Source organism: Vicugna pacos, chromosome 32 (assembly GCF_048564905.1).
Source record: "Vicugna pacos chromosome 32, VicPac4, whole genome shotgun sequence".
In the NCBI taxonomy this organism is placed as follows: Eukaryota; Metazoa; Chordata; class Mammalia; order Artiodactyla; family Camelidae; genus Vicugna; species Vicugna pacos.
Genome location: NC_133018.1, coordinates 15813742 through 15841376, shown reverse-complemented (window position 1 = coordinate 15841376; position 27635 = coordinate 15813742). Strand labels below are relative to the sequence as shown.

The 27635-nt window shown below is 51.4% G+C and overlaps 1 protein-coding gene across 1 annotated transcript in view; it reads left to right on the top strand.

Moving 5' to 3' along the window:
* GCN1 (GCN1 activator of EIF2AK4) overlaps positions 1-27057 on the top strand; it is a 52489-nt gene extending 25432 nt beyond the window's left edge. The window contains exons 27-58 of the mRNA XM_072953616.1: positions 1033-1113; positions 1409-1552; positions 2843-2970; positions 3124-3313; positions 3492-3562; positions 4200-4365; positions 4720-4914; positions 5978-6224; positions 6676-6797; positions 7147-7261; positions 8011-8190; positions 10412-10632; positions 11862-11930; positions 12126-12264; positions 12352-12548; positions 12746-12888; positions 13982-14099; positions 14209-14424; positions 15441-15605; positions 16890-17051; positions 17329-17421; positions 17599-17742; positions 17837-18106; positions 18345-18458; positions 18881-19111; positions 20797-20990; positions 21133-21247; positions 23100-23196; positions 23559-23707; positions 24195-24302; positions 25626-25844; positions 26376-27057. Of these exons, the coding sequence (XP_072809717.1) occupies positions 1033-1113; positions 1409-1552; positions 2843-2970; positions 3124-3313; positions 3492-3562; positions 4200-4365; positions 4720-4914; positions 5978-6224; positions 6676-6797; positions 7147-7261; positions 8011-8190; positions 10412-10632; positions 11862-11930; positions 12126-12264; positions 12352-12548; positions 12746-12888; positions 13982-14099; positions 14209-14424; positions 15441-15605; positions 16890-17051; positions 17329-17421; positions 17599-17742; positions 17837-18106; positions 18345-18458; positions 18881-19111; positions 20797-20990; positions 21133-21247; positions 23100-23196; positions 23559-23707; positions 24195-24302; positions 25626-25844; positions 26376-26501 (4929 nt within the window). The 3' untranslated portion in view covers positions 26502-27057. The remainder of the gene's footprint in view (positions 1-1032; positions 1114-1408; positions 1553-2842; positions 2971-3123; positions 3314-3491; positions 3563-4199; positions 4366-4719; positions 4915-5977; positions 6225-6675; positions 6798-7146; positions 7262-8010; positions 8191-10411; positions 10633-11861; positions 11931-12125; positions 12265-12351; positions 12549-12745; positions 12889-13981; positions 14100-14208; positions 14425-15440; positions 15606-16889; positions 17052-17328; positions 17422-17598; positions 17743-17836; positions 18107-18344; positions 18459-18880; positions 19112-20796; positions 20991-21132; positions 21248-23099; positions 23197-23558; positions 23708-24194; positions 24303-25625; positions 25845-26375) is intronic.
* The last annotated feature ends 578 nt before the right edge of the window (positions 27058-27635 follow it).

The window sequence follows — 27635 nt, the reverse complement described above, 5'->3', positions numbered from 1 at the left end:
TGATAGTCTCTGGCCTGAAAAAGTTGAAGGATTTTATGTTAATTTATTGTATTTTGTTTCTAACTCAGAAGATAGTGCTAATAACTCTCCCTTTGACTTGCTTATAATTGAGATTGGACCTCACTCATTAAGGGGTTTTCTTTTTAATAGATTATGTTCTAAAAATTTGCCAAAGTAATGCATTCGTATTTTTAAAAAATTTCAATATTATGGAAGCAAAAAGAGAAATGCCCCTCTCCAGAGGTAACTTGCTAACAGTTTGGCCTACACCCTTGTGGACCTTTTTCATAGCACATGCAAAACACCCCCCCCAACACACAGCAAAGCAAAAAACAAATCATGCTGCTGCTTTTTCTGTTTCTCTGAGTCTCCTCCCATGTCAGGACCCATATGATTCATGTCATGTGGATCTAATTTTATGGGCTGTAGGGGATTCTATGCTATGGGTGCACCATGTTTTAGTTAACTTTTTTACCTGTTGATGGATATTTTAAGGTTGTTTGTAACTTTTTCGTGTTTTGAACGTTGCTGTGGTATGCCCCCTTGTACGTATGTCCCTCTTGGACACGCGTGTGAGCATTTCCATAGGACAGACTTGGGTGTAGAACTGTTAGGTTATGTGACATGTTCTGAGCTGTTCCCTCACTAAGTGTTTCCTTTTCTCCAGACGTAGTGCAACTTCTCATACATAGTGTTAAACTTGCCAACAATGAGTAAAAGAATGGAATCTCATTTTCTGTTTCTTTACTTGCTTTTGAAGTTCAGTATCTCTTCATATGTTTATAAGCCATCTGTATTTCATGTTTTGTGAATTTCAAGCAAGGTTCGGCATTTATTTATTTTTAGTTCCCGAGGAGCTTGGTGGACTGGGGTTGGCTCCTGTGGCTTTAGTTGTAAGCCTGCCAGGATTTCTGCAGTGGGCTCAGTCAGAATGTTCCCCTGTGGGTGAGAGGGTGCTACTTCATGTGTACGGGGCTTGATGACAAGACCTTCCCCCGGCATCACTCTGACTTACCTGCTGTTTTCTCTTAGAACGGCCCGGAGTTGCTGCCTCGCGTGGCCATGCTGCGCCTTCTGACTTGGGTGATTGGGACGGGCTCTCCCCGACTGCAGGTGATCTGGTTTTCAGTTGACTCTTGCTGTGACTCAGTTTGTAACCCTAACCGCAGGTCCTAGTTCTCTCTCTCAGCCATCAGTTCAAGCCTTGGGCAGATGGGCTGCTCTTGAGAGCCAGCCTGACTGTTCTCAGCTAGTGAGGGGTTTTATGTGGGTCCTGCCCCTGTGGGGTGGGCTTTCCCAGTTCAGATTTGTCCCTGTCCCCTCAGCCCATCACCTGGCCCCCTCCCTGGCTCCATAGTGGTAAGTAATTTGCTGAAAACTGAGCCCAGTGGCTTGATGTCTTTCTCAGGTTCTGGCTTCAGACACCCTAACCACCCTGTGTGCCAGCAGCAGTGGTGAGGATGGCTGTGCCTTCGCAGAGCAGGAGGAGGTGGACGTGCTGCTCTGTGCCTTGCTGTCCCCATGTGCCAGTGTGCGGGACACCGCGCTACGGGTGCGTGCCCACTCCCTTGCGGGGCTCCCTTGGCATCCCTTGTCCCTCAGTGCTGGTGTTTCGGCTGCACCCTGATATGAGATGCTGCATATTTGCACCAATGTGTCCTGGAGGCAAAGAGAAGAGGTCACAGGATGTGGGTTGGGGTCATTCTAGATAAAGTAAGCAGCCATTGTGATGTATCACTGTCTGTTTTTTCCTTCACCTCAGAAGACTTCGCCTGATTTCTAAAATGGAACGTGGCTTTGATTTTGAAAAAAAAAAAATTTTTCGTTTTTCAGTTTTATTTGTTATTGTTATAATTTGCATATATATAGTATATTGCTTGAAAATACATATATACAATATATTGCACATAATTTTTTTAGTTTACGTATATATACTGTTCGTTGTTTCTAAGAACAGTTTAGAGCTTTAGCTTTTTAAATTTCCATAGTTGTCAAAGGAATAAAGCCAACCACAAAGTAAGACTCAACAGAATGCAATAATCCACTCATAAAGGACAGTCACATGTGCTACATATATTCAAGAAATCAATCATCTCAGTTATAAATAATAAGTAGTTCATTTGTGTCCTTTTATTTTTAGATTCCACATATAAGTGATTCGAACTTGGTATTTTTATAGACAGATATAACTCACAGGTTTGGTTCATTTCTTCAGCCCACTACCTTATACTTGGCTTTTCTTTGTGCTTTTGGGCTTAAAACCAAAGGGTCCCCTTGGAGTATGAGATATTGATTCCCAAATGCCATTCTGCAGCCTGCTGCTATCAACCTATGACACAGTTCTCACTGGTCCTTGGTAAAATGTGAAAAAACAATGGCAATGTGGCAAATTTTTCTTAAAGGGAATGTCTTTTTTTGAGGCTTTTGTCTGTCTTGCATGGTTAGAGTTAAAGTTTTAAATTTTACGTTAATAAATCACTACATGCCATCATTTCACGAAAGAAAAGCTCTTTGAAGAGACAGAGCAGGTAATGAGTTGAACTGGCTTGTGGCACCCCCTCACCAGCACTGTCTAGTGGAATTTCCTGCAGGGCTGGAAATATTTTATATCTGTGCTGTCCAGCTCTAGCTACCGGCCAGCCTGTGGCTGTTGAGCACTTGAGTTGTGGCTTGTGCAGCTGAAGAAGTTAAGAGTTCATTTTAATTCATTTAACTGTGAAGATCCATGTGCAGCTGGTGGCTGCATCTTGGACGTACAGCCCTAGACCGAGGCCGGGGTGGGGGCAGGTTGGAGGCTCTTCCGAAAGGTCACACCTCACACATGCGATGCTATGCCTCTCAGGGGCTGATGGAGCTCCACATGGTGTTGCCAGCGCCTGATACCGACGAGAAGAATGGCCTGAACCTTCTGCGGAGGCTCTGGGTGGTCAAGTTTGACAAGGAGGAGGAAATCCGGAAGCTGGCTGAGAGGTGAGAGCTGAGAGGACGGATCCTGTCTCCCCTCATGAAATTGCTGGACCTGTCTGCTCAGCCTACCGAGGGAAAAAGGGCTGGATGGTCGCGTTTGGTGGGCCTGGTGCTGCAGATCCTTGTGTGAGCAGCCTCGCCTTTGGTCTGCTGTAGGCTCTGGTCAACGATGGGCCTAGATCTGCAGCCAGACCTCTGCTCCTTGCTCATCGACGATGTCATCTACCATGAGGCAGCTGTGAGGCAGGCCGGGGCCGAGGCCCTCTCCCAAGCCGTGGCGCGTTACCAGTGGCAGGCGGCGGAGGTTATGGGCAGGCTCATGGAGATTTACCAGGAGAAGCTCTACGTGAGTAGCCTGCGCACCCTGATGTGGTCTGGGCATGTGAGGGTGGGCTGGACTCTGTTCAGGAGTCTTGGAGATCACTGTGGCTCAGGGTGGCTCGTGCCTCATCTCTCGCCTCACCTGGGTCACTGGCTTGCCTGGAGACAGCACTGCAGTGCATTGATCAACCTGTCTGTTGCAGCGGCCACCTCCAGTGCTGGATGCTTTGGGACGAGTTATCTCAGAGTCTCCTCCAGATCAGTGGGAAGCCAGGTAAAACAGTGATTGCAGTCTTGTTCCTCTCAGCACTTTCTGAGATGCAGCAGGTTGGCTGGGTGGAGTGCTGTGAGGAGGCAGCATGGGATAACGGAACAGCAGACGGAAAGGGCAGGACCTCCCTCTGAGGGTTCAAGTTCTGGCTCCTTCTGGCTAGCTCTTTGATGGGCATGTTTCTCCTTTCCTTTGGGCCTCTGTTTCCTTGGAGGTGGGGACCTCCTTACTGCTATAGCTGAAGGAATAAGCACATTTAGCCTTTGTGGAATATGTGCACTTCACATCTGCCTTGACATCTGATTCCTTTACCTCTCTCTCCTCCTGCAACCTGTCCTGGAGATAGAGGGTTAGGCATTGCACGCACACATGGGGAAACAGAGGCAGAGCTGGTCCCCTGTCCAAGGTCACCCTTAGAAGGTGAGCTCTCCATTTTATAAGTGGGCTGTTCCAGACCAGCGGGCAGACTGTTGGGTAAGCACTGGGCAGCAGGCTCCATGCTGTGCTCTCCCCCTCTTCCGAAGCCATGTGTGCTGTTGGCAGGCTCACTCTCCTCGTGACATACTGGGATAGATGCCACCAGCAGGGGAGGCCCCTGGCCCGCCCTCACCCCCCTGACACATTCCCCCTTCTTTCCCAGGTGTGGCTTGGCTTTGGCCCTGAACAAACTCTCGCAGTGTTTGGACAGCTCTCAGGTGAAGCCACTCTTTCAGTTTCTCGTCCCTGATGCCCTCAACGACCGAAACCCAGATGTCCGGAAGTGCATGTTAGATGCAGCCCTCGCAACGCTCAACACGCATGGAAAGGTGAAAGATTTCAGCTGGCCGGGGAGGTGGGGGAAGGCTGGGCCAGGGCAGGAGGTGGGGCTGAGCAGTGGTAACACAGAGGAGGCTGAGTGCCAGAAATCCCAAGGCACTGGCCCCCATTGAAAATTCCATTTCTATTTCTTTTGAGCCATAAAGACCCCAAAAGGGTGTTAAATTCTTCTAAGTCTGCTGCAGTCCTGCCAGAAAACTGGAAATCCCGCTGGCACTGCTGGCTGGCTTGTCAGGATGCCTGTCCCAGAGCCAGACTTGGGCTTGGTCCTCGAGCAGAGACCGTCATCCTCAGGCACAGCCTGTAGGGTTGACAGGCGGCTCCGGGTGCACTTGGCTTTCCAGGAGAACGTCAACTCACTGCTGCCAGTGTTCGAGGAGTTCCTGAAGAACGCGCCCAACGACGCCAGCTACGATGCCGTGCGGCAGAGTGTGGTTGTCCTGATGGGCTCTCTAGCCAAGCACCTGGACAAGAGTGACCCCAAAGTGAAGCCCATCGTTGCCAAGCTCATTGCTGCTCTCTCCACGCCCTCCCAGCAGGTACCTGCCCCGTGGCCTGGGGCTCCAACCATGGAGGCAGTGGGATGCTAGGGACAGAGGTGGGCATCGGGGCTCAGAAGTCCCGGTTCTCTGCTAGGAGTCTTCCCCTCCTTGAGGACAGCCTGGTTTACGGACAGGAACACCCCTGCAGCGGGGGTTACTTTGTAATGGTAGATCTCTTAAGATATTTTCATTTTTCTACTTACTCACTAACTGGTCATTTTTGTGTGTGTGTAAGCTCGACTCTGGGGATACAAAGATAAAAAATTCAAAACAGAACAAAACAAGAAAAAGCATTCTTGCCATGTTAGGCTTTTCCTGATTCTCTCTTTGTGTTACATTTTTCAAGGGCCTTTTAATGCAGCCTCCAAGCCACAGTGCAAAGGACTTTTTTTCCTCTTTTTCTGCAAAACACAGTTACATGTATTTTCTGTGACTTGTGTTTTAGATCACTCAGAGTGTACTCCTTAGAGGCACAGTTGAAAAACATAGGTTTACAGACTTGTGGTCAGATAAGCCGACCTACGAAGGGTCCTGCCCAGGCCCATGGCTGGTCGCTGCCTTGCTGCTCCGTTGGGGCTTCATGAGCTGTGGCTGGATGATGATTGACAGAGTCTTTTGGAACCATTGGATTTGGGCCCAGTCCTGTAAGGCCAGCCCCAGTTTCCTGTGACTCTGACAAATTTGAAAACAGAGTTGTGGGCTCTTTTTAAGGAGGCACAGTAGTGCACTTCTCTCTGGATCTTTCTCTGTGAGTGGGTTTAATCTTCCTGGAGTTTCCCTCCATCTGCCCAGGCCTAGATTCTCCCTTCAGACCAGAAGTAGCCCCCTAATGGCTGGTGGGCTCCTGGCTAACAGATGCAGCATGCACCCTGGTGGAGCACGCGTCAGCCACTGGCTTGTACCACCATTTCCTCTCTGATGCTCAGGGTTATCTGACAGGCAGAGGCTGAGATGGGCCGTGGGGACATCTACGGGTGAGGTGCCATGGAGGACTGTGCTGGCCGCCGGAGACCCGCTGCGGTTAAGCTGTGGCACTGATGCAGCGCTCCCCCCTCCACAGGTCCAGGAATCCGTGGCCAGCTGCTTGCCGCCCCTCGTCCCTGCCATCAAGGAGGATGCAGGAGGGATGATCCAGAAGCTGATGCAGCAGCTGCTGGAGTCGGACAAATATGCTGAGCGCAAAGGGGCCGCTTATGGGCTGGCGGGCCTGGTGAAGGGCCTGGGCATCCTCTCGCTGAAGCAGCAGGAAATGATGGCTGCGCTAACTGATGCCATCCAGGACAAGAAGAACTTCCGCCGGCGGGAGGGTGAGTGTCTCCAAGCTTGGTGCGCCCCAGTGTTGGGGGTGGGTCCCCATGGCTGCCAGATGGAGGAATCTGGCCTTTCCTCCCTGCTGAAGGCTGGCGTTTGTGTGTGCTGCAGGGTGTGGCTGTCTGTGACCCGTTCTGCCCGGTCCTTGCTGCTGTGGCCTGGGCTTCCTTATACTTAACTCAGCAATGCCCTCAGCCAAGAGAGACTTTGCCTTTCTTTCTGGCTGTTAGTGCCAAGAAGTGACTGACGCTCCCTGTTCTCCCCTCCTTTCTGCTCAGCCATGTCCCTGCTCAGAGGAGGCAGAGGGTGGAGGTCTCTTATGGGGCAGCCCCTTTAGTCCCACGGCTGCCCTGAGTGTTTCCAGAGGGTGAGGAGGTGGCAGGATGGTTGTCCTGTGGCTGCCCCCAGAGGACATCCCGTTCCCAGCTGTCCCGCCTTCTCCCCCAGGAGCGCTCTTTGCCTTCGAGATGCTCTGCACCATGCTGGGGAAGCTCTTTGAGCCGTACGTGGTTCACGTGCTGCCACATCTGCTGCTGTGCTTCGGGGATGGCAATCAGTACGTGCGCGAGGTAAGTCCTGAGGCTGCACATGGGAGCGGCCAGCAGCCGGGGCCAGGCTGCGGGGTGTGAGGCTTGGCAGGGAGTCTCTGAGATGGCGTGAGGCCCCTGCCGCTGGAACCCCTTCTGCCTGCACCCTGGGCACTAGTTACTGGGATGGACTCCTCTGGCTCCTAGTGAAGTACTGAAACCCAATGAGATAAGAAACCGTGTCCCTCCCACTCAGCTGTCTGTGGATACCGGGCACAGGGTCCGACACTGTAGACCCCTGACAGATGCTGGTCGCCAGGGGAACACTCGGTCTAGCATCAGCCCTTTCTTGGCTCAGGAGGCCCCTGAACGTCTTTTCTCCTCCCTTGAGGCTGCAGATGACTGTGCCAAGGCTGTGATGAGCAACCTGAGTGCTCATGGGGTGAAGCTGGTGCTCCCCTCCTTACTGGCTGCCCTGGAGGAGGAGTCCTGGAGGACCAAAGCTGGTAAGCCCGCTCTCTTTTGTGTCTCTGTCTCAACTTCCTGTTCTGGAAACTGCACTCACAGGGATCCAGGTGGCCACAGCTCTTGTTCTGTGTGTGTGTTCCCCCATTCAGGGATAAGGCCAAGACTCTCATTAGGCCTCTTACTCCTTCCATAGTCTGTGTGCTTTCATGCAAAGAACAGGCCTCTGACAGGAGCCACAGACCTAAGTCAGGAAATCCCAGAGCTTTAAAGCTAGTTTGTGGCTAGGTCTGTGATTTTAAAGCCTTTTCCACCATTTTACCCCCTTTATAAAATGTAATCTTATCTGCAGTCCTAATATGCAAAGCAGAATTGCTCTGGTTTGGAGAGGATCAAGGTCGAGGTCCTCCCCCTTGGCATCCCCCTCAGTCCTTCAGTCTTCGTCCTATGTCTTGGGAAATCACAAATCTTAATCAGTTTCATAGGTAGATAAGTAGACTGAGGCCTGAGAAACTCAGTGAATTGGCCTTGGAGCACCGCCAGCACTAAGCCGGGTCTGGCCTGTCTCTCCCACACCACCCAGCCTTTCGCCCAGGCTCCTCAGCTCAGCGGGGCCCCAGGAGCATTTTGCTTACTCTGCTGGAGCTGGGCCCTCTGCCGTCCTCCCAGGACTGCGTGAGCACGGCTGGCGGAGGAGCAGGCCGCTCATCCCTTGCCTGGGCAGCCAGCCCAGGCAACTTGCCAGCCTGTGTTCGTGATTTCACGCTGGGTGTGTGTCTGCCGTCTGCAGGGTCGGTGGAGTTGCTTGGGGCAATGGCGTACTGTGCTCCCAAGCAGCTGTCGTCCTGCCTGCCCAACATCGTGCCCAAGCTCACGGAGGTGCTCACCGACTCCCACGTCAAAGTGCAGAAGGCCGGACAGCAGGCACTCAGGCAGATCGGCTCCGTCATCAGGAACCCAGAGATCCTGGGTAGGATCCTCTCCCATGAGGGCACCAGCTCTGGCTCCTCCTCCCATCCCTGGACATTGCAGGAACATGCACCCACTCAGCACACGCTCTCTGAGGACAGATAGGTTCACACTGAAATAAGCTCTAAATTCCAGGAAGCTCTTTTCCTCCAATAGTAGGTGGAAAGTAATTTGGAAGTGGTCTGGAGCAGTCACTATGTGCATGGATAGGGAAACTGAGTCCTTGGCCCAGGAGCAGCTTGACTGTGAGAGTCAAGCTCGGGGGGACCATGTCAGTGTCATCCAAAGTGTTAGGTGTGGGGGAGCTTTCCATTCTGCCTCATTCTAGAGCCTGTGATAGAGGGAAGGCTCGGGAACTTACTCTTCAGTACAGTTCTTTTTTTGAGTGATTAGGGGAAGATTGATTTCTAGAAACAAACCCTAGCCAGCTACCGAGACCAGGACCTTACAGTATCAGTGCCCATTCAGCGCGTCTCAGCCTGAGTATTGCCAGATGTGTTTTCATTTAGAAAATGGTGGGTTTTTTATTTTTTAAGTTTGTGTTTGTTTTAGAGGAGGTATTGGGGATTGAACCCAGACCTTGTGCGTGTTAAGCATGCAGTCTACTACTTGAGCTACACCGTCCCCCTGTTTTTGTTTTTTAAGGAATGAATAGGTAGATTTGGATTTTGTCATTGTTTACAATGTCCAATAGCTCTGGGGATTTCTAAGGCCCGGGACAGTCTCATCTCTATCAAATGAATCCCTTTATTTTGGGAATCCAGCCCGGACCTTTTTTTCCTTCTTTCTTTCTTTAATTGAGATATAATTTTCATAATGTAAAGTTCACTTTTTAAAAATGTACAACTTAGTGGTTTTTAGCATATTCACAAAATTAAGCGAGCATCACCACTGTCTGGTGTTAGAGCATTTTCATCATCCCAGAAAGGAACTCCACATCCATTAGCATTCACTCCTCATTTCCCCTCCTACCTCTAGCCCCTCACAACCCACTAATCTGCTTTCTGCCTCTGAGTTTGCCTATTCTGGACACTTCATGTAAATGACATCATACAGTACGTGGCCTTTTACGTCTCGCTTCTTGCATTTAGCGTCATCTTCTCAAGGTCCATCCACATTGCGGCATGTGTTAGTGCTTCTTTCCTTTTATGGCCCGATAATGTATTCCATTGTATGACTAGACCACATTTTGTTCACCCATTCATCAATCGATGGACATTTGTGTGGTTTCCACTTTTTGGCTATTAGGAATAGTGTTTCTATGAACATTTGTGTACAAGGTTTTGTTTTGTTTTGTAGACATATTTTCAGTTCTCTTGGTTAGATACTGAAGAATTCAGTTGCTGGGTCATATGGTAACTGTTTACCTTTTTGGGGAACTGCTAGACTGTTTCCCAAGGCGGCTGTACCCTCGGACATTCCCAGGAGCAACATATGAGAGTTCCAGTTGCCAACACTGTTACTGTCTGGCTTTTTGGTTACAGCCATCCTAGTGGGTGTTAAGTGGTATCTCATTGTGGTTTTGATTTGCATTTCCCTAATGACTAATGATGTTGAACGTCTTTTCTTGTGCCGTTTGCATATCTTCTTTGGAGAACTGTCTATTTAAATCCTTTGCCCATCTTGTAATTGGGTTGTTAGTTTTTGGAGATTCTTGACAGGCATACGTCTTTATAGTGGTTGAATTCCCTAGGCTTATGGAAAAGATAAGCCAGGTATTCCTCTTGGAATTTCTTCCACTAGGCTGATGGTGCTGAATTTTGAGAGCTCGTTGTATCTGGGCTTAGTGGCTCTGAGCATCGTGTGATTCACCCCCACCACTGGTTCAGGGGGCTTTGGTGTCTCCAAATAGTGTTTTCACAAAACCACTTTGGGTTGCTGCTGCCAGAATAAGGCCCGTGGTTCCCCAGTAGCTCTCCCATGGAGGCCCAGCACTGGCTGCAGCTCAGTGCCCAGAAGCTAGCCCATAGGTGCCCTGCCAGACCACAGCTCCATGGTGCAAAGGGGTGACAGCTGCTGTCTCCACACCACTTCCTCCTGGGGAACTAGAATAGAATTGCTCTTTGCAGACAGGCTGGCTTCCCCAGCTGATGACTTGTGGGGCTCCAGGGAGGGGGGCCTCAGACTCCCTTCTCTTCTGACCCCCATCTAGTTCTGGGGATCTGGCAGCTTTGCCATGCCCTTGACTTGTATAAAGCAGCGTCTCTTATTTGGACATGCAGCCATTGCCCCAGTCCTGTTGGATGCCCTGACGGACCCCTCTAGGAAGACCCAGAAGTGCTTGCAGACCTTGCTGGACACCAAGTTTGTCCACTTCATTGATGCACCGTCCTTGGCCCTCATCATGCCCATCGTCCAGAGAGCCTTCCAGGACCGTTCCACGGACACGCGGAAGATGGCAGCCCAGATCATTGGCAACATGTACTCCCTGACAGACCAGAAGGTATCAGCCTATCTGGGGCTAATGCAGGACAGACCAGTGGATGGTGGTTTAGGGCAGAGTCCCTGTGGACAGTAGACATGGGAGGGCTGTGGGCTTTTGGTCCCTGGTTATATTTGGGGGTTGAAATAGACCATCTGGGGGTGGAGGACAGAAATCTCGGCTCTTTGGGCATCTCTCACAGCATAGTCATCCAGGTCCTTATTAGCTCAGCCCACAGGTGAAGCCCATCCCAGTTTTATAGATTGAGATGGAAGGAAGGTCCAGCCTCGCCTTTGACCTTTCGGGAGTGTTGGGAAAGCAGCTGCTTGCTTTGGCTATTTGCAGTGTTTTCTTGTCACAAGCATTTGTTTCTGTAAGCCTCTCGGGGGGAAATTAACCTCGTTTGGGAGATTTACCTTGTTCACTTGCCCTCGGGGGCTAGTGAGTGTGTGTGAGTTCACCGCCACAGCTCTGCTTTGCTTGCTGAAGCCATGGACACAAGAGGTAGAGTGGGAACGTTGTGTCCAAGAAAATTTGGGAAATTGAAAAACAGAAACCAAAAAATTTTATCCATAGCCCTCTAAATGCTAAAACAATTACTGTTACTGCTTTTTTAAAAAAAATTCCACTTCAGTTATTCCTAAACATATTTCTCTGAGGTGGAGAAACATATTTCCAAGTTATAACAAGTTATTCATAAAACTGAGTTTTTAATGGTCATACAATAAATATTCGAACAGGTTTATATATCATACCTTATATAATTCTATTGTCAGTCATATAGTGTCCAAGGTTTTTTGCTATTTTAAATGATGCTGCAGTGAACATAAGGCTTTTTCTATATTTAAAACTGTTTCTGAAAGCTGAATGCTGTATCAAGAGACATAAACCTTATAAGGTGAAAAAAGGGAAAGATGATATTGCAATTCTGAAAGGAAAGTGCTAGAAAGGATTTCCTAGATTCCAGAGGCTGGGCAGGTCTTGGTCCTGGGAGGGGAAGAGCGTTGATTTGCAGCTGGAAGTTCTCTCGACCTCTTGAGGATGGGCCTGGGATCCCTTGTAGGTTTCCCTGTGCAATCATATGAAGCCTTCAAGGAACTGGTCTTGGGGTGGGGGTGTTCTTTGCCAGCCGCCCTTCCCCACCTGGGAGCGCAGCACCCCTGGTCAGCAGAGGGGCGCGGTCAGGGTCTACAGAGAAACAAGTCTGGAGAAGGCTGGCCTCCGCTGAGCCTCCTCTTCTGTTGCTGCAGGACTTGGCTCCTTACCTGCCCAGTGTGACGCCTGGCCTGAAAGCCTCTCTTTTGGACCCTGTACCTGAGGTGAGTCTGGGAGGAGACGGGGCAGGTGCTCATTATTTTAGCCCAGTCTCTGACAGTTGATTTCTGAGATTCCCTATGAGCTGCGTTTGCGTCTGTCTGGTAAAGGGAAGAAGACCCTAGGGAACCCTCCCTGCTTTTGTACATCACCTAGTTTCGAGCCACATCTCACCATCCCTGCTCTCGGTTATGTGACAGGTACGGACAGTGTCTGCAAAGGCTCTCGGGGCCATGGTGAAAGGCATGGGGGAGTCGTGCTTTGAGGACTTGCTACCATGGCTGATGGAGACACTGACCTATGAGCAGAGCTCCGTGGATCGCTCAGGCGCTGCCCAAGGTGAGGCAGGGCGGGCTTAGGGACCAGACCAGAATGCCACCTGGGGGCCCTCAGATCTAGTGGATGCATTCTGTCTCTTTGTTGCAGGGTTGGCCGAGGTCATGGCTGGCTTAGGGGTGGAGAAGTTGGAGAAGCTGATGCCAGAAATCGTGGCTACAGCCAGCAAAGTGGACATTGCTCCCCACGTCCGAGATGGCTATATCATGATGTTCAACTACCTGCCTATCACCTTCGGGGACAAGTTCACTCCTTATGTGGGACCCATCATCCCCTGTATCCTCAAAGTAGGCACCAGTGACCACGCTAGGGGTAGCATTACTGAGGAGGACAGGACACGTGCTCTCTCGGAGAGCTGGGGCTCCCTGCCAATTGGGGCTGGGTGGCAAGAGTCCTCATCCCACTCTTCAGAGAGTCCATTTCCTCTTGGGTCTGGGTACATAGTGGGAGGCAGGCCTGGCTGACCCACCCTCTGTGCACACAGGCTCTTGCTGATGAGAACGAGTTTGTGCGTGATACCGCCCTGCGTGCGGGCCAGCGGGTCATCTCCATGTACGCCGAGACGGCCATCGCCCTGCTGCTGCCCCAGCTGGAGCAAGGCCTCTTTGACGACCTCTGGAGAATAAGGTGAGAACTTGGGCGGAAAGGGTGAGAACACTCGTGGCCTCAGCGTTGTGTTTGGGGAATTAATTGAGAAATGAAAAGCAGAATGTTGCCAAGAATTCTTTCAGCTTTTCCAGACCCTCACTTTTAACCATTTTGTGACTCTCCAGTTTCCTGTAGCAAGGTCTTAATTCTGAGTTGTCATCTAAAAAGTTCTGTTAAGTCCTTCAGTTTGCATACATATTTTAAATGTGAATACTTTTTAATCTGGAAATTCTCTACTTATAGGAATTGATTCCATGGACATATTTAGTCAAGTGCTTACAGGTGTATATAGAAGGATGTTTGTGGAAGTGTTGTTTAGCATTTGATAAACTGGAAGTTGATTTAAAAGTCATAGCACATCCACACCATGAACTTTGATTCGGTCGTTACAAAGAATGGTACAAGGGCTATGTCAGCTGACCCAGAAAAGCCCCTCAACCTGTTGCTGACAGATGGTGTGGCCATCTGTCCCGGTGCACGTGGTGCAGGCCTGCTTTGCACGTCGTGTGTGGGAGGCGTGTCTCTGTGTAGAGGGGTCTTGCTGGAGCGTCAGAGTGGTTGCCTGGCTGGTGGGAGTCTGGGTGATTGTTGACACTCTTTATATTCTTTTGTATTTTTTAAATTCTCTGTTTGAGTATGGCTATTAATTTTATAATCGTTAAGAACAATAAACCTAATTTAATTTGAAGAGAACCAAAGTTTGTCCTTCCAGGCCCCTCCTTAGGTCTCTAGTTCTGATGATGCGCATTCCTGGTTTCCTGTTAGTACTTCCCTCTCTGCTCTGTTTCTGTCTTTTCAATAACTTATTGTTACAGAAATTTTCATACCTGCTTTTAAAAAATGTGTATTCTTTTCCGTTATTCTGTAATATATGTTCATTAATAGAAAACTTGGGAAGAAAGTGTGTGGGAGACTGTGAAGAAGTGAGTATTGTCTATAACCTCCCCTATTCTAAGAGAGCCACCATGAGTATTTTGAGCACATATCCTTCCAGTCTCTTCTGTCTGGTGCTGGTTGTGCCCTGAGACTTCCCCCTGTGGCTGTGCGACTCTGTTCTTGGCATCCCTCTCAGGTTCAGCTCTGTTCAGCTCCTTGGGGATCTCCTGTTCCACATCTCAGGAGTCACTGGGAAGATGACCACAGAAACTGCCTCTGAAGATGATAACTTTGGAACTGCCCAGTCCAACAAGGTGCGCACCTCGAGTTGGTTTTCCTTCCTCTGCTGATGGTAGGGAGACGCCCTGGCGTGCACGCTGTTGGGGCTTCACCCATGTTCTCCGCTTCTTTCTGCTGCTGCAGGCGATCATCACTGCCCTGGGGGTGGATCGGCGGAACCGGGTGTTGGCAGGGCTGTACATGGGTCGCTCTGACACCCAGCTGGTGGTGCGGCAAGCATCCCTGCACGTCTGGAAGATTGTGGTCTCCAATACCCCTCGCACTTTGCGTGAGATCCTGCCCACCCTCTTTGGGCTCCTGCTGGGCTTCCTGGCCAGCACATGTGCAGATAAAAGAACGGTAAGTTTCCCGGGCCTTGCTTCTGGCCAGCAGCCCCTGATGCCTCCTTTTTAGAGGCTAGGAAGCAGAGTCTGCAGAGACTGAGAGAGCGCCTGGGGTCCCGTATCTAATAGGGGAACATTTATTTATTTACTTAGTCATTCAGCAAATATTTATTAAGTATTTACTGTGTGCTAAGCTGGGGCCTAAGACCAGGGAAGATAGTGGAGAAGAAAGACAGCTTTATGAAGCTGTCTGGTAGAGGAAATGGATATTAATCAAATAATCACACCAACAGGTGGAAGATGCAGCCATGGCAAGTGCTACATTACATTGCAAATGCTTATGACAGGGCATTTGACCCAGCTGGGGGACCAGGGGAGGCTTCTTAGAAGAAATGACAGATGAAAGATGAGTGAGCACTGAAGATGAGTGCTTTAGATACCAGGACAGGATGTGCACAAGCTGTGAGGTGGGCGGGAACAGGGCTGACAGCAGGGGCTGAGCAAAGGCCTGTGCAGCTGGAGGAGGGGCCCAGCCTTGGCCGATGATCACTCCTGCCAGTCCCCTTTAGCCCATTCCCAACCCCCATCCCTGGCAAGCAGATTGCATATTTGGCTTTGAAAAAGGTTTTGCATGAGGCCTCAGAAAAGATGGGTTTTTTTCCTTAAAGCATTTGTTTCAAATTCATTTCCCCTTCCCTGCACAAGAGCACAATGTTAAGTGACTTCTAGACCACAGTTTTCAACCCAGGGGAACTGGCCCTTGACTGGGCAGCATTTGATGACTTTCTTGTTGATATATAAGGTGCCGGCTCTTGCTTTAGGTTGTGTAGGCGTGTGTGACGCAAAGAGATAATTTTATTTTGTGGTGTTTTGCAAGCACCCTGGAGGCTCTTCAAGGGTAAGGGCATTTGAGGAAGTTAAGTCCAGCTCTGATAAAGTCTAGTAGGTTCCAAGGCCCTCGTTCTGGAGTTGTCTATTGGGTGCCCTGTAGTTTTCAGGGAGTTGATGTCCTGACTTGCACTCTGCTGACAGATTGCAGCCAGGACACTAGGAGATCTCGTCCGGAAGTTAGGGGAGAAAATCCTTCCTGAGATCATCCCCATCCTTGAGGAAGGCCTGAGATCTCAGAAGAGTGACGAGAGGCAGGGCGTGTGCATCGGGCTGAGCGAGATCATGAAATCCACCAGCCGGGACGCCGTGAGTATCTTCTGAGGGCTTCGCAGGCCCCGCATCTGCCGCAGAGGGTGAGGGGAAGTTTACAGAAGCTGCCCTACTAGAGACTTGAACCTCCATGCGGACTTGAACCTCACTCCAGTGGACGCTGGCGGGGCAACAGTGCACTGGAGTCTCCTTCTCAGCTTTTCCCATCAGTTTTTTGCAGGCTAATACCTAAGCGATTTAGAGGCCTGGAGTGGCCTTTGGAGTTGGGAGGTGGTCTTTCTTTCCCCCTCCTGAGGTTGCTCCAGATTAATCCTTTTGTGTCTGCATATCAGTTCAGTTAACAGGTGTGGTGCGCTGAGTGGAGAAAGGAGGCATGAGTGTGTGAATTGTGGAGGGTGGCGGGGAGCAGGAGGGGGCGAGGCTTATTCTTAGAAGGAGTGGAGTCGAGGTGGGTAAGTACCCAGTGGGTGGAAACACATTGTCTCTGGCAATGATACTGTTTCCGTAGTAGCAACCTTTTTGCTGACTGTACTTTCTGAGGTAATGGATCCTCAGAGCAGTCCTGGGGAGCGAGTTGAGCGTGTGCATAGGGCTGTCGATTGGAATGAAATCACCAAAGCAGCGAAGGAGCTGCTGAGTCAGAGATACAAGCACAGAGCCAGTTGCTGAGCCTGAACGTCCTCGTCTGTATCAGTATTTGTGTTACACTTGGGGTTTTCTATTTTCATTTGTCAAAGAATATATTCTGTCACCAAATAGAGCTGTGATTCATTGAATAGTTCCCAGTGGCGAGGGCACCATATAACCTGTCCTTAGATTCATAGCGAGCTTTGCTTTGGAATTGGTCACAGAGGGAATGGAGCTGTCATTGGCCCCACTTTAGACCCAAAGACTTCATAGGAGAGCAAGTATTTGAGCTGAGAGTTGAAGAAGGACTTGGAGTTTCCCAAGAGGATAAGTGAAAGGAAGAGTCTGGGGACTGGAGGCTACGTCAGGCGGGGCCTCACTCTGAGAAGGAGCTTGGAGCTCCTGAAGGAGATTAGAGTATATGGAGGACTCGCCTGAAAAACCCAGGCTGTCTGTTATTAAGTCTGGGTGAAGGTTCCTCGGGGGTTGATCACACAGCTGCTCCCCATTTTCGCACTTGCACATTTTCACAGAAATCAGCTAAGTTATAGCAACAGTCGAGCCGAGGGAGCAGCGGTGGCCTGGCTGGGCCAGAGGGCCTCACCGCCCGCTCCCCTCCACCACTCTGCTGATTTCCGCTCCTTCCCTGCCTCTGCCGTGTTGGCTACCGTGCATGCACGTGTGCTGTTGCAGGTGCTGTATTTCTCCGAGTCCCTCGTGCCCACGGCGAGGAAGGCTTTGTGTGACCCACTGGAGGAGGTCAGAGAGGCGGCGGCCAAGACCTTTGAGCAGCTGCACTCCACCATCGGCCACCAGGCCCTGGAGGACATTCTCCCGTTTTTACTGAAGCAGCTAGTGAGTGGCTCTGCCTCACACCTACCAGTTTGGCTTTTACTGTCTCTGCAGAGGGAAACCGCAGGGGGCTTATTCTGCCAATACAGCTGCAGTGTGGGCTCCAGAGGGAGTGGGTGCACAAGATGGATTTGGCTCTGTGCTTCTCCTTCAACAATCAGTCCGTGTGGGTGCAGAGGGAGGGAGGAAAGTGGAGAAGGAAGTTGGCGTGGGTGGTCCAGACAGCAGAGGTGGGGACGGGAGCCAGTTCCTGAGCGCTGTCCACAATGCCCGTCTGCAGGATGACGAGGAGGTGTCAGAATTTGCCTTGGACGGTCTGAAGCAAGTGATGGCCATCAAGAGCCGTGTGGTGCTGCCCTACCTCGTGCCCAAGGTATGTCCCATCGCGTGGCGACGCCCTCTGGCCCAGAGGCCACAACAGCATCACTGTTCCCGTGCCTGTGTGAAGATCAGCTCTGAACTCAGGTGCTGGGGGAGCAGTGACTCTTGCAGTGGGGTGGGGTTTCCCAGCATGGGGCAGCACCCACTATTGATGTTCATTGTTCTGCAGCTGACGACCCCACCTGTCAATACCCGGGTGCTGGCTTTCCTTTCATCTGTGGCAGGCGACGCCCTGACCCGTCATCTTGGTGTGATCCTCCCAGCAGTCATGTTGGCCCTGAAGGAGAAGCTGGGGACTCCGGACGAGCAGCTGGTGAGTGTCACTGTCGCTCCCATTGGCTCTCTAGCACCATCCAGTTCTGACCCAGAGGAGCCATGCTCAGCCCAGCTATCCCCTATGATTTTAGGAGATGGCCAACTGTCAGGCTGTGATCCTCTCAGTAGAGGATGACACGGGGCACCGGATCATCATCGAGGACCTGTTGGAAGCCACCCGCAGCCCTGAGGTGGGCATGAGGCAGGCTGCAGCCATCATCCTCAACATCTACTGTTCCCGCTCAAAGGCGGACTACACCAGCCACCTGCGAAGCCTGGTCTCGGGCCTGATCCGCCTCTTCAACGACTCCAGCCCTGTGGTTCTGGAGGAGAGCTGGGATGCCCTGAATGCCATCACCAAGGTGAGGGGACTGCCACAGCCAGCTTCTGATTATAGACATTTCCAGATGCTTATACGACCAGACTCTTAACCCCCCAGGTACTGTCCCCCAGCTTCAGCTTCAGCTTCAGCTGATCCACAGCCAGTCTTGTCTCTCCTCTCACCCACACCTCCATCCTGCTACATGACTTTGAAGCAGCCTTGAGAGGGCAGTACTTAGAACTCGGCCATGCTCTCTTCTTTTTCCTGGCTTCCCACAGAAACTGGATGCTGGCAACCAGCTGGCCCTAATTGAGGAACTGCACAAAGAAATCCGGCTCATAGGGAATGAGAGCAAAGGCGAGCACGTGCCAGGGTTCTGCCTCCCAAAGAAGGTGAGCCAGGGCCTCATGGGGTGCAGCCGCCTCCACCTCCCCTGGGTCCCAGGTCTGTGGGGTAGCAGCGGGAGCAGCTGCAGATTTGTCTGGCTGTTCCACACCTTCACAGACAGCAAGTTTCTTCCCCGTGGTGGCCCAGTGGGGACGGGGTCACTGCCTCCGGTAAGCAGTGGAGGCCACCTCAGGCAGAGCAGGTGACAGCAGCGCATCTGCCTCTGTGTGGTGGGCCCGTTCGGACTGCTCGTCTCATCACTGTGAAGGATGTTCCCCGACCGGCACCCTCTTGGGCTGCAGCTCTGGCAGCCTGAGTCCATCTCACAGACTTGAGGAGAGGAGGGCTGACAAGCACCTTCTCTGGGTGGGAGTCACCTGGGCCTGAACCTTTGAGATTTGACTCTCAGGTGTGGTTGTCTTGTCAGGGGGTGACCTCCATCCTTCCAGTGTTGCGGGAAGGTGTCCTGACTGGCAGCCCAGAACAGAAAGAAGAGGCAGCCAAAGCTTTAGGCTTGGTGATCCGCCTGACCTCAGCTGACGCCCTGAGGCCCTCCGTGGTCAACATCACTGGCCCTCTGATTCGCATCCTGGGGGACCGGTTCAGCTGGAATGTGAAGGCGGCTCTGCTTGAGACTCTCAGCCTCTTGCTGGCCAAGGTGAGCGACTGGCGAGTTCACTCTCTCGGTCCATTTGGACCTTAGAGAACAGATCTGTGTGCCCGAGACTGCCACGCGGTGTTGTGTGGCAGCAGAGTGACAGCTTGTGATGGGGAATCAGCAGAGAAGAGGGAGCTAAGACCTTGGACTCCAGATTCACACTACACATGGTCAGTTCCAGGTCCAGCACTTGGTAGCTGTGTGGTTGGTATGACCTTGGGAAAGTCCTGCAGCCTCTGTTTCCTCACCTATGATTTGACAGTATTAAGGCTGCCTGCCTCTCGGCGGGTGTGACGTGGGGCTCAGGTGAGACAACCCGGGCGTGATGCCTGACACGTCCTAAGCACTCAGTACACGGTAATTGCTATTATTTAGAAGTGGTTCAATGGGCAGAATCCAGGGCCACGTAAATACAATTAAAACCTTATTTCAAATACATTTCTTTTCTTTATGACCACCTCAAAAAGGGAGATGAAAAGATCCCGAGGAGAGAATGGAAAGGAAGTGTGAGAGCAGCTATGGTAACTTCAGTTTTTGCCCAAAGTGTCAGAAGCAAAGATCGTACATGTTAACCATTTTTGGGGTTTTATGGTACAGGGCAATAATTAAGCCTTCTAGATTTTAAAAAAGGATAAACAGCCGAGATTTGTTGTTGTTAAAAAAAAAATTCTTACTTGAGGTTTGGAAGCAAAAACAAGCGTAAGATTTGTAGCTTTTTCCTTTTGGGAGGAAGACGGGGGGAGGAACATTCCAGCTGAAAAATGGGGTTGTGAGCCTCAGCCTCATTCTTGTAGAAACTTGAGTCTTTTTTTTAAGTATCATTCTTACATACTGTGCTGTTTTTTCCTGTGATTTTTTTTAAAATTCTACACACAAATGGAGCCCTTTCCTCGTGAAACTGGTCCCTCAGGCTGTGAGTCAGATGTCACCCATGGGCAGGTGGTTCCCACTGCAGGTTTACCAGCTTCGCTGCGTGGTGCGCCTCCCAACAACCTGCAAGCCCCCTGACACCAGTGTCTCCAGACCTTTATTGATATTGAACCTCCAAACAGCTACTTTGATTTTCCCATTTAGCAATTATGTAAATGTTTCGTCCTCGACCCATCTGTATTTTGTCACAAGTGTGCCTGCTTTTCCATAGCGGGCAGAGATTAGCCTGGATTGTTAGTGAGGGGTGCGCATGTGTTACCAGGATGACCTTCGGAGGCCATTTGTTTCATAGGATTGTTCTGAAGGCTAAAGGTCAAATGCTCAGTAGATGGTACCTGTCCTGACGCACCTAGTCTGTTTCCCTGTCTTGGCATTAGAATGTTCCTCCACAGGTCTGCTGACCCGCTCTTTAATGTATTTGGAGATGGGGTTTCAAGTTACTTGTCTGTGTGGACAAGGCTCTACTAAGCCAAGCCCAGTCAACGGCTCCCTTTGGTGGGGGGGTGGTCGTCATCCCCCCACCTTCCTCCTCCTCCTCCCCCACATAGTGCAGCCAAGGACACTGAAAGTGGGAGGTGGCTGAGCATAACCTCTCTGTGCTGGGCTCCCCTCTCTTGCGGGATGTCTGTTCCTGGCCTGTGTGTGGGAGCCCGGGCAGCTCACGGGGATTTGTGATGGTTTGCTTCCGTGCCTGCGATGCACGTGGCCTTGGGCTCCTCCACAGCTGGCCCTCTGGGCGTGGGTTTCTCACACAGGTTGGGATTGCCCTGAAGCCCTTCCTGCCCCAGCTGCAGACCACTTTCACCAAAGCCCTGCAGGACTCTAACCGGGGCGTGCGCCTGAAGGCCGCCGATGCGCTGGGGAAGCTCATTTCCATCCACGTCAAGGTGGATCCTCTCTTCACAGAGCTGCTGAACGGAATCCGTGTCGTGGAGGACCCGGGTGTCAGGTGAGGTGCCGGCAGGGGAGAGCTGTGGCCAGGAGGGGTCCAGGAGGGGCTGAGCAGCTGCTGAACAGCCCCGGGCCTGCCTGTGCGGTGGGAGCAGTGGGGAAGGAGAGCGGGTTTTAAGTTGGGTGCCTTGGTTCTGTAGGGACACCATGCTGCAGGCCCTGAGGTTCGTGATTCAGGGAGCAGGGGCCAAAGTGGACATGGTCATCCGGAAAAACATCGTCTCTCTCCTGCTGAACATGCTGGGACATGACGAGGTGCGGCACCAGGTGGACGCAGGGCTGCTGGGCCCGGCTGGTTTCCCTTCTCTTTCCTTGTTGGCATCTCTGCTTCATGTTAGAAAAACTTGTAGTGATAATCGCTCCCAGGGTTCATATCACCCTGGCATTCACCACACACATGGTAGTGAGGAGACAAGGCACATGGTGCTCACGTCAATGATATGACAGATGTAAGCGATGATTTTATAGATGAGGAAAGTAAGGTTTTTAAAGTCTCAGGTCTTTCGTTGATTTGCTACAAGTCACTTTCCCTCTCTGCCCCTCAGTCCCCTGGTTGTAAAATGAAGAGATTTGTTTATGGGTTCAGGAAACATTTGCTGAGCTGTGAACAGCCTATCCCAGAGGTGGATAAAAGCATGGTCACAGCCCTCAGGCAGCAGTGCCTGGTGTCTGTCCAGGTGGGAGGGCTTAGCCCCGTTTCAGAGGGTGAGACTCTCCTAGGGCCACACCTTAGCAAGTGGCAGAGTCACAACCAGATCCTGAGCCCTGTGGCTCCTGGTTCTGTTCCACTGCCTTTAGTGTAGCCCTTCCTGACCGGGCCTGGAACATTTGTGAAGTACCCATTGGCTGCCCAGCACTGTGGTGGGTCCAGCAGGGGTTGAGTCTCTGGATAAGAATTTTCTCTTTCTGCTTTGACAGACAGCCCTCTGTTGTGTGGCCAGATTTACATCTGTGAGGCTAGTCTCTGGAGAGAGGCCTTTGGGTTCACGTGGTGTTACACCTTGTCTGTCCACATGGGGCTGGTCATCACGGCTCTCCGACTGAAGCCCCGCCCTTCTCTGGGGACACACATGGGAGACTCTAACTTCTTTTGGTCTCTGGCTGTCAGGGTTTTTATAGGACCATGCACAGTGCAAGCAAAAGTTAGTATTTAAGCCAATTTGCATTTCACCACAATGGAGCTTAAAATAGATCCTGTTAGAGAGTGGGTGTCATGTCAGAGAAAGCCAACTTTACCCTTGCTTGGCACCTGGGCTTGGAGCTCAGAGACCCAAACTACTGGCTGACCTCTCTCCCTCAGAACTTCTGCTGGATGGAGGATGGCACTTCAGGATGCCAGCCTGGTATTAGCCTCCCCACTGGCCTTTGAGGTCCTGTTTGGTTGTTTGGTTTGTTTTGGGGGAGGCAAGTCAAGTCAGCACTCTCTTAATACTGTAGCACGTGACCTAAGGTCTGCTGCACGGTGTCCCATGTTAGCTGGCGAGGAGAGCAGCAAGGAGCTGCTTGTATGTGTGGCTTCAGTTTGGACAGAAAATACTCAGCCTTTACCTATTGCCTTGAGTTGATTAGAGGTTCAGTTTGACTTCCTAGAACAAACCCACATAGTGTCGGTGGCCTCAGGACACAGACAGAGTAGAGAGAGAGCAGGGAGTCTCTGGACACGAGTGGACCCATGAGAGGTCCCTGGTGGGAAGGAGCTCTGAGTGGTTCTCTAGCTGACTTCCCGGAGACTGTGGGCGGGAGCCCCCCTCCCCGCCGCACCCCTCTGTGCCTCACAGGGCTGTTGATAGTAACTGAGATAATAAATGTGAAGCATTCAGACTTGTAAGAAAAAAGGTGCTATGTAAATACGGTTATTATTGCTATTATGATGATGATTACCATATGCACACACACTGGAGTTTTCTATAATTAAGTTAAGTGCTGGGTGTGTAATTTTTAACTCCGCACCGAGTGGCAGCTGCAGTGAGTGGCAGTCCCACTCCGGCGGTGGGCGCCGAGTGCCTGGAGGGAGGACTGGATTTAGGGTCCACCTTCTTCCTGCCCTGGTTCCTGCAGAGCCGGTGTGTGGCTCATACCCCCTTCCACTGCCTTTTCTGCTCATCAGGACAACACTCGCATCTCCTCAGCCGGCTGCCTGGGGGAACTGTGTGCCTTCCTGACAGAAGAGGAGCTCAGCGCTGTTCTTCAGCAGTGCTTGCTGGGTAGGCCTCTTGTGCCCAGGGGGTTCCCTTTCGGGACCTTTCTGTCTCCCCTTCCCCTCAGAGGGTCTTCTGGCAGCTGGACTCCCCTCTCCTTGGGAATCCAGCTGTTAAAACAAAATGGACTTTCTAGGGGCCCTGTGCCCCGAGTGTCTCTGCTCCAAGAACATAGCCACGATCAGAAGCAGTTAGTGAGAGACCGCTGCTCAGTCCACTGCGGGCAGGGAGGTCTGTGTGCAGTGTGGACTTGGGTTCCCGCCAGGCCTTGAGTCAGCAAACGAATCTGCGCTGGGGGAGGCGGGCTTTGTGGGTGGTGGGTTGTGCTGTGAGGTACAGGTTGACCCCAGTTGTGTCTTTCCACCCAGCGGATGTGTCCGGCGTTGACTGGATGGTTCGGCACGGGCGGAGCCTGGCTCTCTCCGTGGCTGTGAACGTGGCTCCCAGCAGACTCTGTGCAGGCAAATACAGCAGTGAAGTTCAGGACGTGATCCTCAGCAATGCCATGGCAGACAGGGTAAGGCTTTTGGGGCAGCCAGATCGGCACCCCCCATCCTCTAGTCACAGCCTTGCTGACACAGCACAGGGGGAGCCCCAGACTGGGTGGTCAGAGGCCTGGGTTCGAATTTTACCTTTGCCAGAAACTTACTGTGCCCTTGGAACAGTACTTGATCTCCCTGGGCCCCAGTTTCATGATGTAAACAATGAGGAGTTCGGGCTGGAGCATCTAGAGGTCCCCTCCTAAGTCAGAAAGTCTCTGATCCCTGTTCCTGGAAACCAGTGACTCAGGCTTTGTTCATTTGCCTCACAGCCAGGGCAGGCCCTCCACATTCCACGTGAGAGCTGTCGAGGGGTCTTGGATGTGAATGGGCCAGGGGCGAGGCTGGCGCTGGTGGTGAAGAGCCGGGCTCCCGGAGATCCCTGGGGGAGAGGATGACGCATGGCCTGGCTGCTCTGAGGAAGGAGCCAGAGGCCACTCCATCTAGCTTGCTCTCTCTCCACAGATCCCTGTCGCCGTGAGCGGGGTCCGGGGCATGGGTTTCCTGATGAAGCATCACATCGAGACAGGAGGAGGTCAGCTGCCAGCCAAACTCTCCAGCCTGTTCGTTAAGGTGAGTGGGGCAGCCTGGCTTGTGAGAAGGGCCTGTGACCAAAGAACATGGACAGTGTGCCCTCTGTGTTCTAGGAGCTCTCCATGGATGGCCTGCGGGGTCTCTGAGCCCTTGGGGCTGGAATGCAGAATAGTTCTGTGGGAGTTTTTCTCTGGAAGAGTGCCCAACTTTTTGTCAGAATCTCAAATAGACTTGGGACCCCCAGTCTAGTTAAGAACCTCTATCCTAGGCATTCTTTCTAGGCACCCCCGTTTTTTTTGTTTTTTTTTTTTTTGGTGGGAGGTGGTAATTAGGTTTATTTATTTATTTTTATTTTTTTAAAAGGAGGTATTGGAGACTGAACCCAGGACCTCATGCATGCTAAGCATATGCTCTACCACTTGAGCTATACCATCCCACTAGGCACCCCAATTTTGTAACATCTGGGACAGACCTGGGTTCAAATCTCAGTAAATCTTCTCTTCCCTGCCTCCCTTTAGCTGACGTGGCACTTACTAGTGTGGCTCTTGTGGGGGCTGCAAGGCCCAATTAGGAAACCCAGAATCCTGTGTAATAAAGTGTGCTCTTCAAATGTTGATGTGCACACAAGTCAGAACCAGAATCTGCATTTTAAGAGATGAGACAAAGCCTGAGACTCTTCCTTTGTAACCAGCTCCCGGGCGATTTCAGTGCTGATGGTATGCAGACCTCACTTTGAGTGGTGAGGTTCCCAAGGCTGACTGCCCTGGCCCTGCAGACACTTAGAACCTGCCGAGAGTTTACAGGGCCCCGATCAGATCGAGCCTGTGTGCATCACCCTGCATGCAGCTGTTACCAGCACTTATTACTGAGGACCCACTGTGCGCCCAGCTGGGCTAGATCCTGAAGGTGTAGTAGTGAACAGGGCAGAGAGCATCTCTGGAGCTGAAGGTACACAGAAAGCCCAAGGGAGGGCCCTAATTTAGATGGGGCTGTCAGGGAACGTCTGAAGGCTAACTTTTGAGCTGAGCCCTGAAGGATGAGCAGGAACCGACCAAGTAAGGATCTGGGGCAGGCACGCCTCAGGTCTTGGGACCTGCCAGGGCACAGACCTGAGGCAGGAAGGGGAGTATTGTGTTGGAGGAAGTTGAAAGCCTATGAGGGGCCGAGAGTGGTGAGCAAAGGGGAAAGCAATGTGAGATGAGGTGGAAGAAAGAGATGGTCTAAATCACTCCTACGGGAGGGAAGGCATCAGAGGGGAGCAGTGGGATGAGTTTCCATGATGGAGAGTCAAGGCAGAAGTCTGGGCTGCTTTAAGAAACACGCTGGATGTGCCTGACTAAAAGCCTGTGTTCCTCTTCGTAGTGTCTGCAGAACCCATCCAGTGACATCAGGCTGGTGGCTGAGAAGATGATCTGGTGGGCAAACAAGGACCCGCTGCCTGCCCTGGACCCCCAGGCCATCAAGCCCATCCTGAAGGCTCTTCTTGACAACACTAAGGATAAGAACACCGTCGTAAGAGCCTACAGCGACCAGGCGATCGTCAACCTCCTGAAGATGAGGCAGGGAGAAGAGGTGTTTCAGGTGGGAGCCTGGGACTGGAGTGCCTCCCCAGGCGTGCTGTGGGTATTTGCCTTTCAGGCCTTCTGCACGACAGGATTTAACCATCGCATTCTCCTCCGCCACCCCGTATGCGAGTGTTGATGTGCAGATGGTGATCGGGGGATGGTCTGGTGCCTGGAAACACATTCCTCTGTTCCTGAGGTGTTCAGACTTCTTTTAGCAGCAGAGCCCTTTTCATTAAATAAAATCTCACACAGCACCCAAACCTATAATAGATCCCACAGGGCTGCCCATTGAGGCCCAGAGCCCTGTCACTCATTCCCCAAGCCCCTGAGCAACCTTTAAATTACTGAATGCTCTAAGCCCCTCTCCCTCGTGATGTGAAAAGCGTGAAGAGTGGCTGTCTTGCTTTCCCTGGATCCATCTGATTCTTTTATTTTGCTGGACTCCACCTCAGTGGTTCTAGTTCTGCGTTAACATTCATTTTTGTCTTTGGAGAAATCTGTAGCCATATTTTCTGACTCCGTCTCCTCATTTCCATCTTCCCCACAGTCTCTTTGCAAGATCCTGGATGTGGCCAGCTTGGAGGTGCTGAATGAGTGCAACCGGAGGTCCTTGAAGAAGCTGGCCAGCCAGGCCGACTCCACGGAGCAGGTGGACGACACCATCCTGACCTGAGAAGCCTGGCCTGTCCACTGGGCTCCGCATCAGCATTTCAGCTCCACCTCTTTGTTCAATGTTTTCATTTTTGAAAATACGTTTGTTCCGATGGGGAGATGGCATTCCCAGAAAGTATTTTAATATATCAGCAGACCACAGCCAAAGCCTTAAATCAAACCCACACACAACTGAAAATTGCCTCCTCCATCTCTCACCCTTTCCTTTGGAGAAGAGAAGAACATACATAGGTGGGAGCCTCGCCCGGTGGTAGCCAGGGGCTGCTCTTCCCGCTCTGCATGGCTGGGTCTGGAACAGGGAGGCTCAGACTTCTGGTTCCTGGTCTCCTGTGCTTGAGCTCTGGTTCCGGAGCCAGTGCTGCCAACCTTTGCCTAGATCCTGAAGGGGCACAGAACCGTGGAGGTCTGCCTGGTGTGCGTGTCTGGCGTGGCTTTTCAGCATTGCGTGGCCCCACTTTTTCTGACCCTTCAGGTGACAATGACACTTGCACAACCCTGGCAGTTTGCGAGTTGCAGGTGGTTTGAAGGAGGAATGTTTAATAAAGGCTTTGATTTAATCTTGCTATAAGCAGATTTTTAAAAATCTCCAAACATCCACTAAACACAAAGCTTCCTGCCTCAGGAACAAGGCAAGGCTTGCAGCTGTCTTCGAAAGCACAGGCAGCACTCTGATTCCTGGCGTCTCTCCTGCCCTTGGAAGTCTCATAGATATCTACAGCCTTCTCTGTCCTGAGATCGGGTCTCAAGAGGCATGCAGCCAGGCCTGTGATCTCAGCAGGTGTGGAGGATGCGGGGGTCAAATTAGCCACCTCCCTGCTCTGTCCTGACTCAAAGGTAGGGAGCTTCTGACAGTCAAGTTTTAAAGAGAAAACCATCCCCTCTGTGGTGTAAGAACAAACCACATTCCTGTAATCAGAATTGCCAGAGGAAACCGAAGTTGTAGTTCAGCATCTGCCTCCTTTATGAATGACTTCCTTCCTCCTGGTTCTTAGAAGGCTCGTGATCCAAGCGTCCTGTCTGACGGAGCACGCCCCTCTGGGCCAGTGACGCAAGTTTTTCTGGGCTGTTTCCTTGGTCACAATGTGAAACAAACCTCTGTCAGAATTACTGGTCAGAGCTGTAAAGGGAAGAAAAA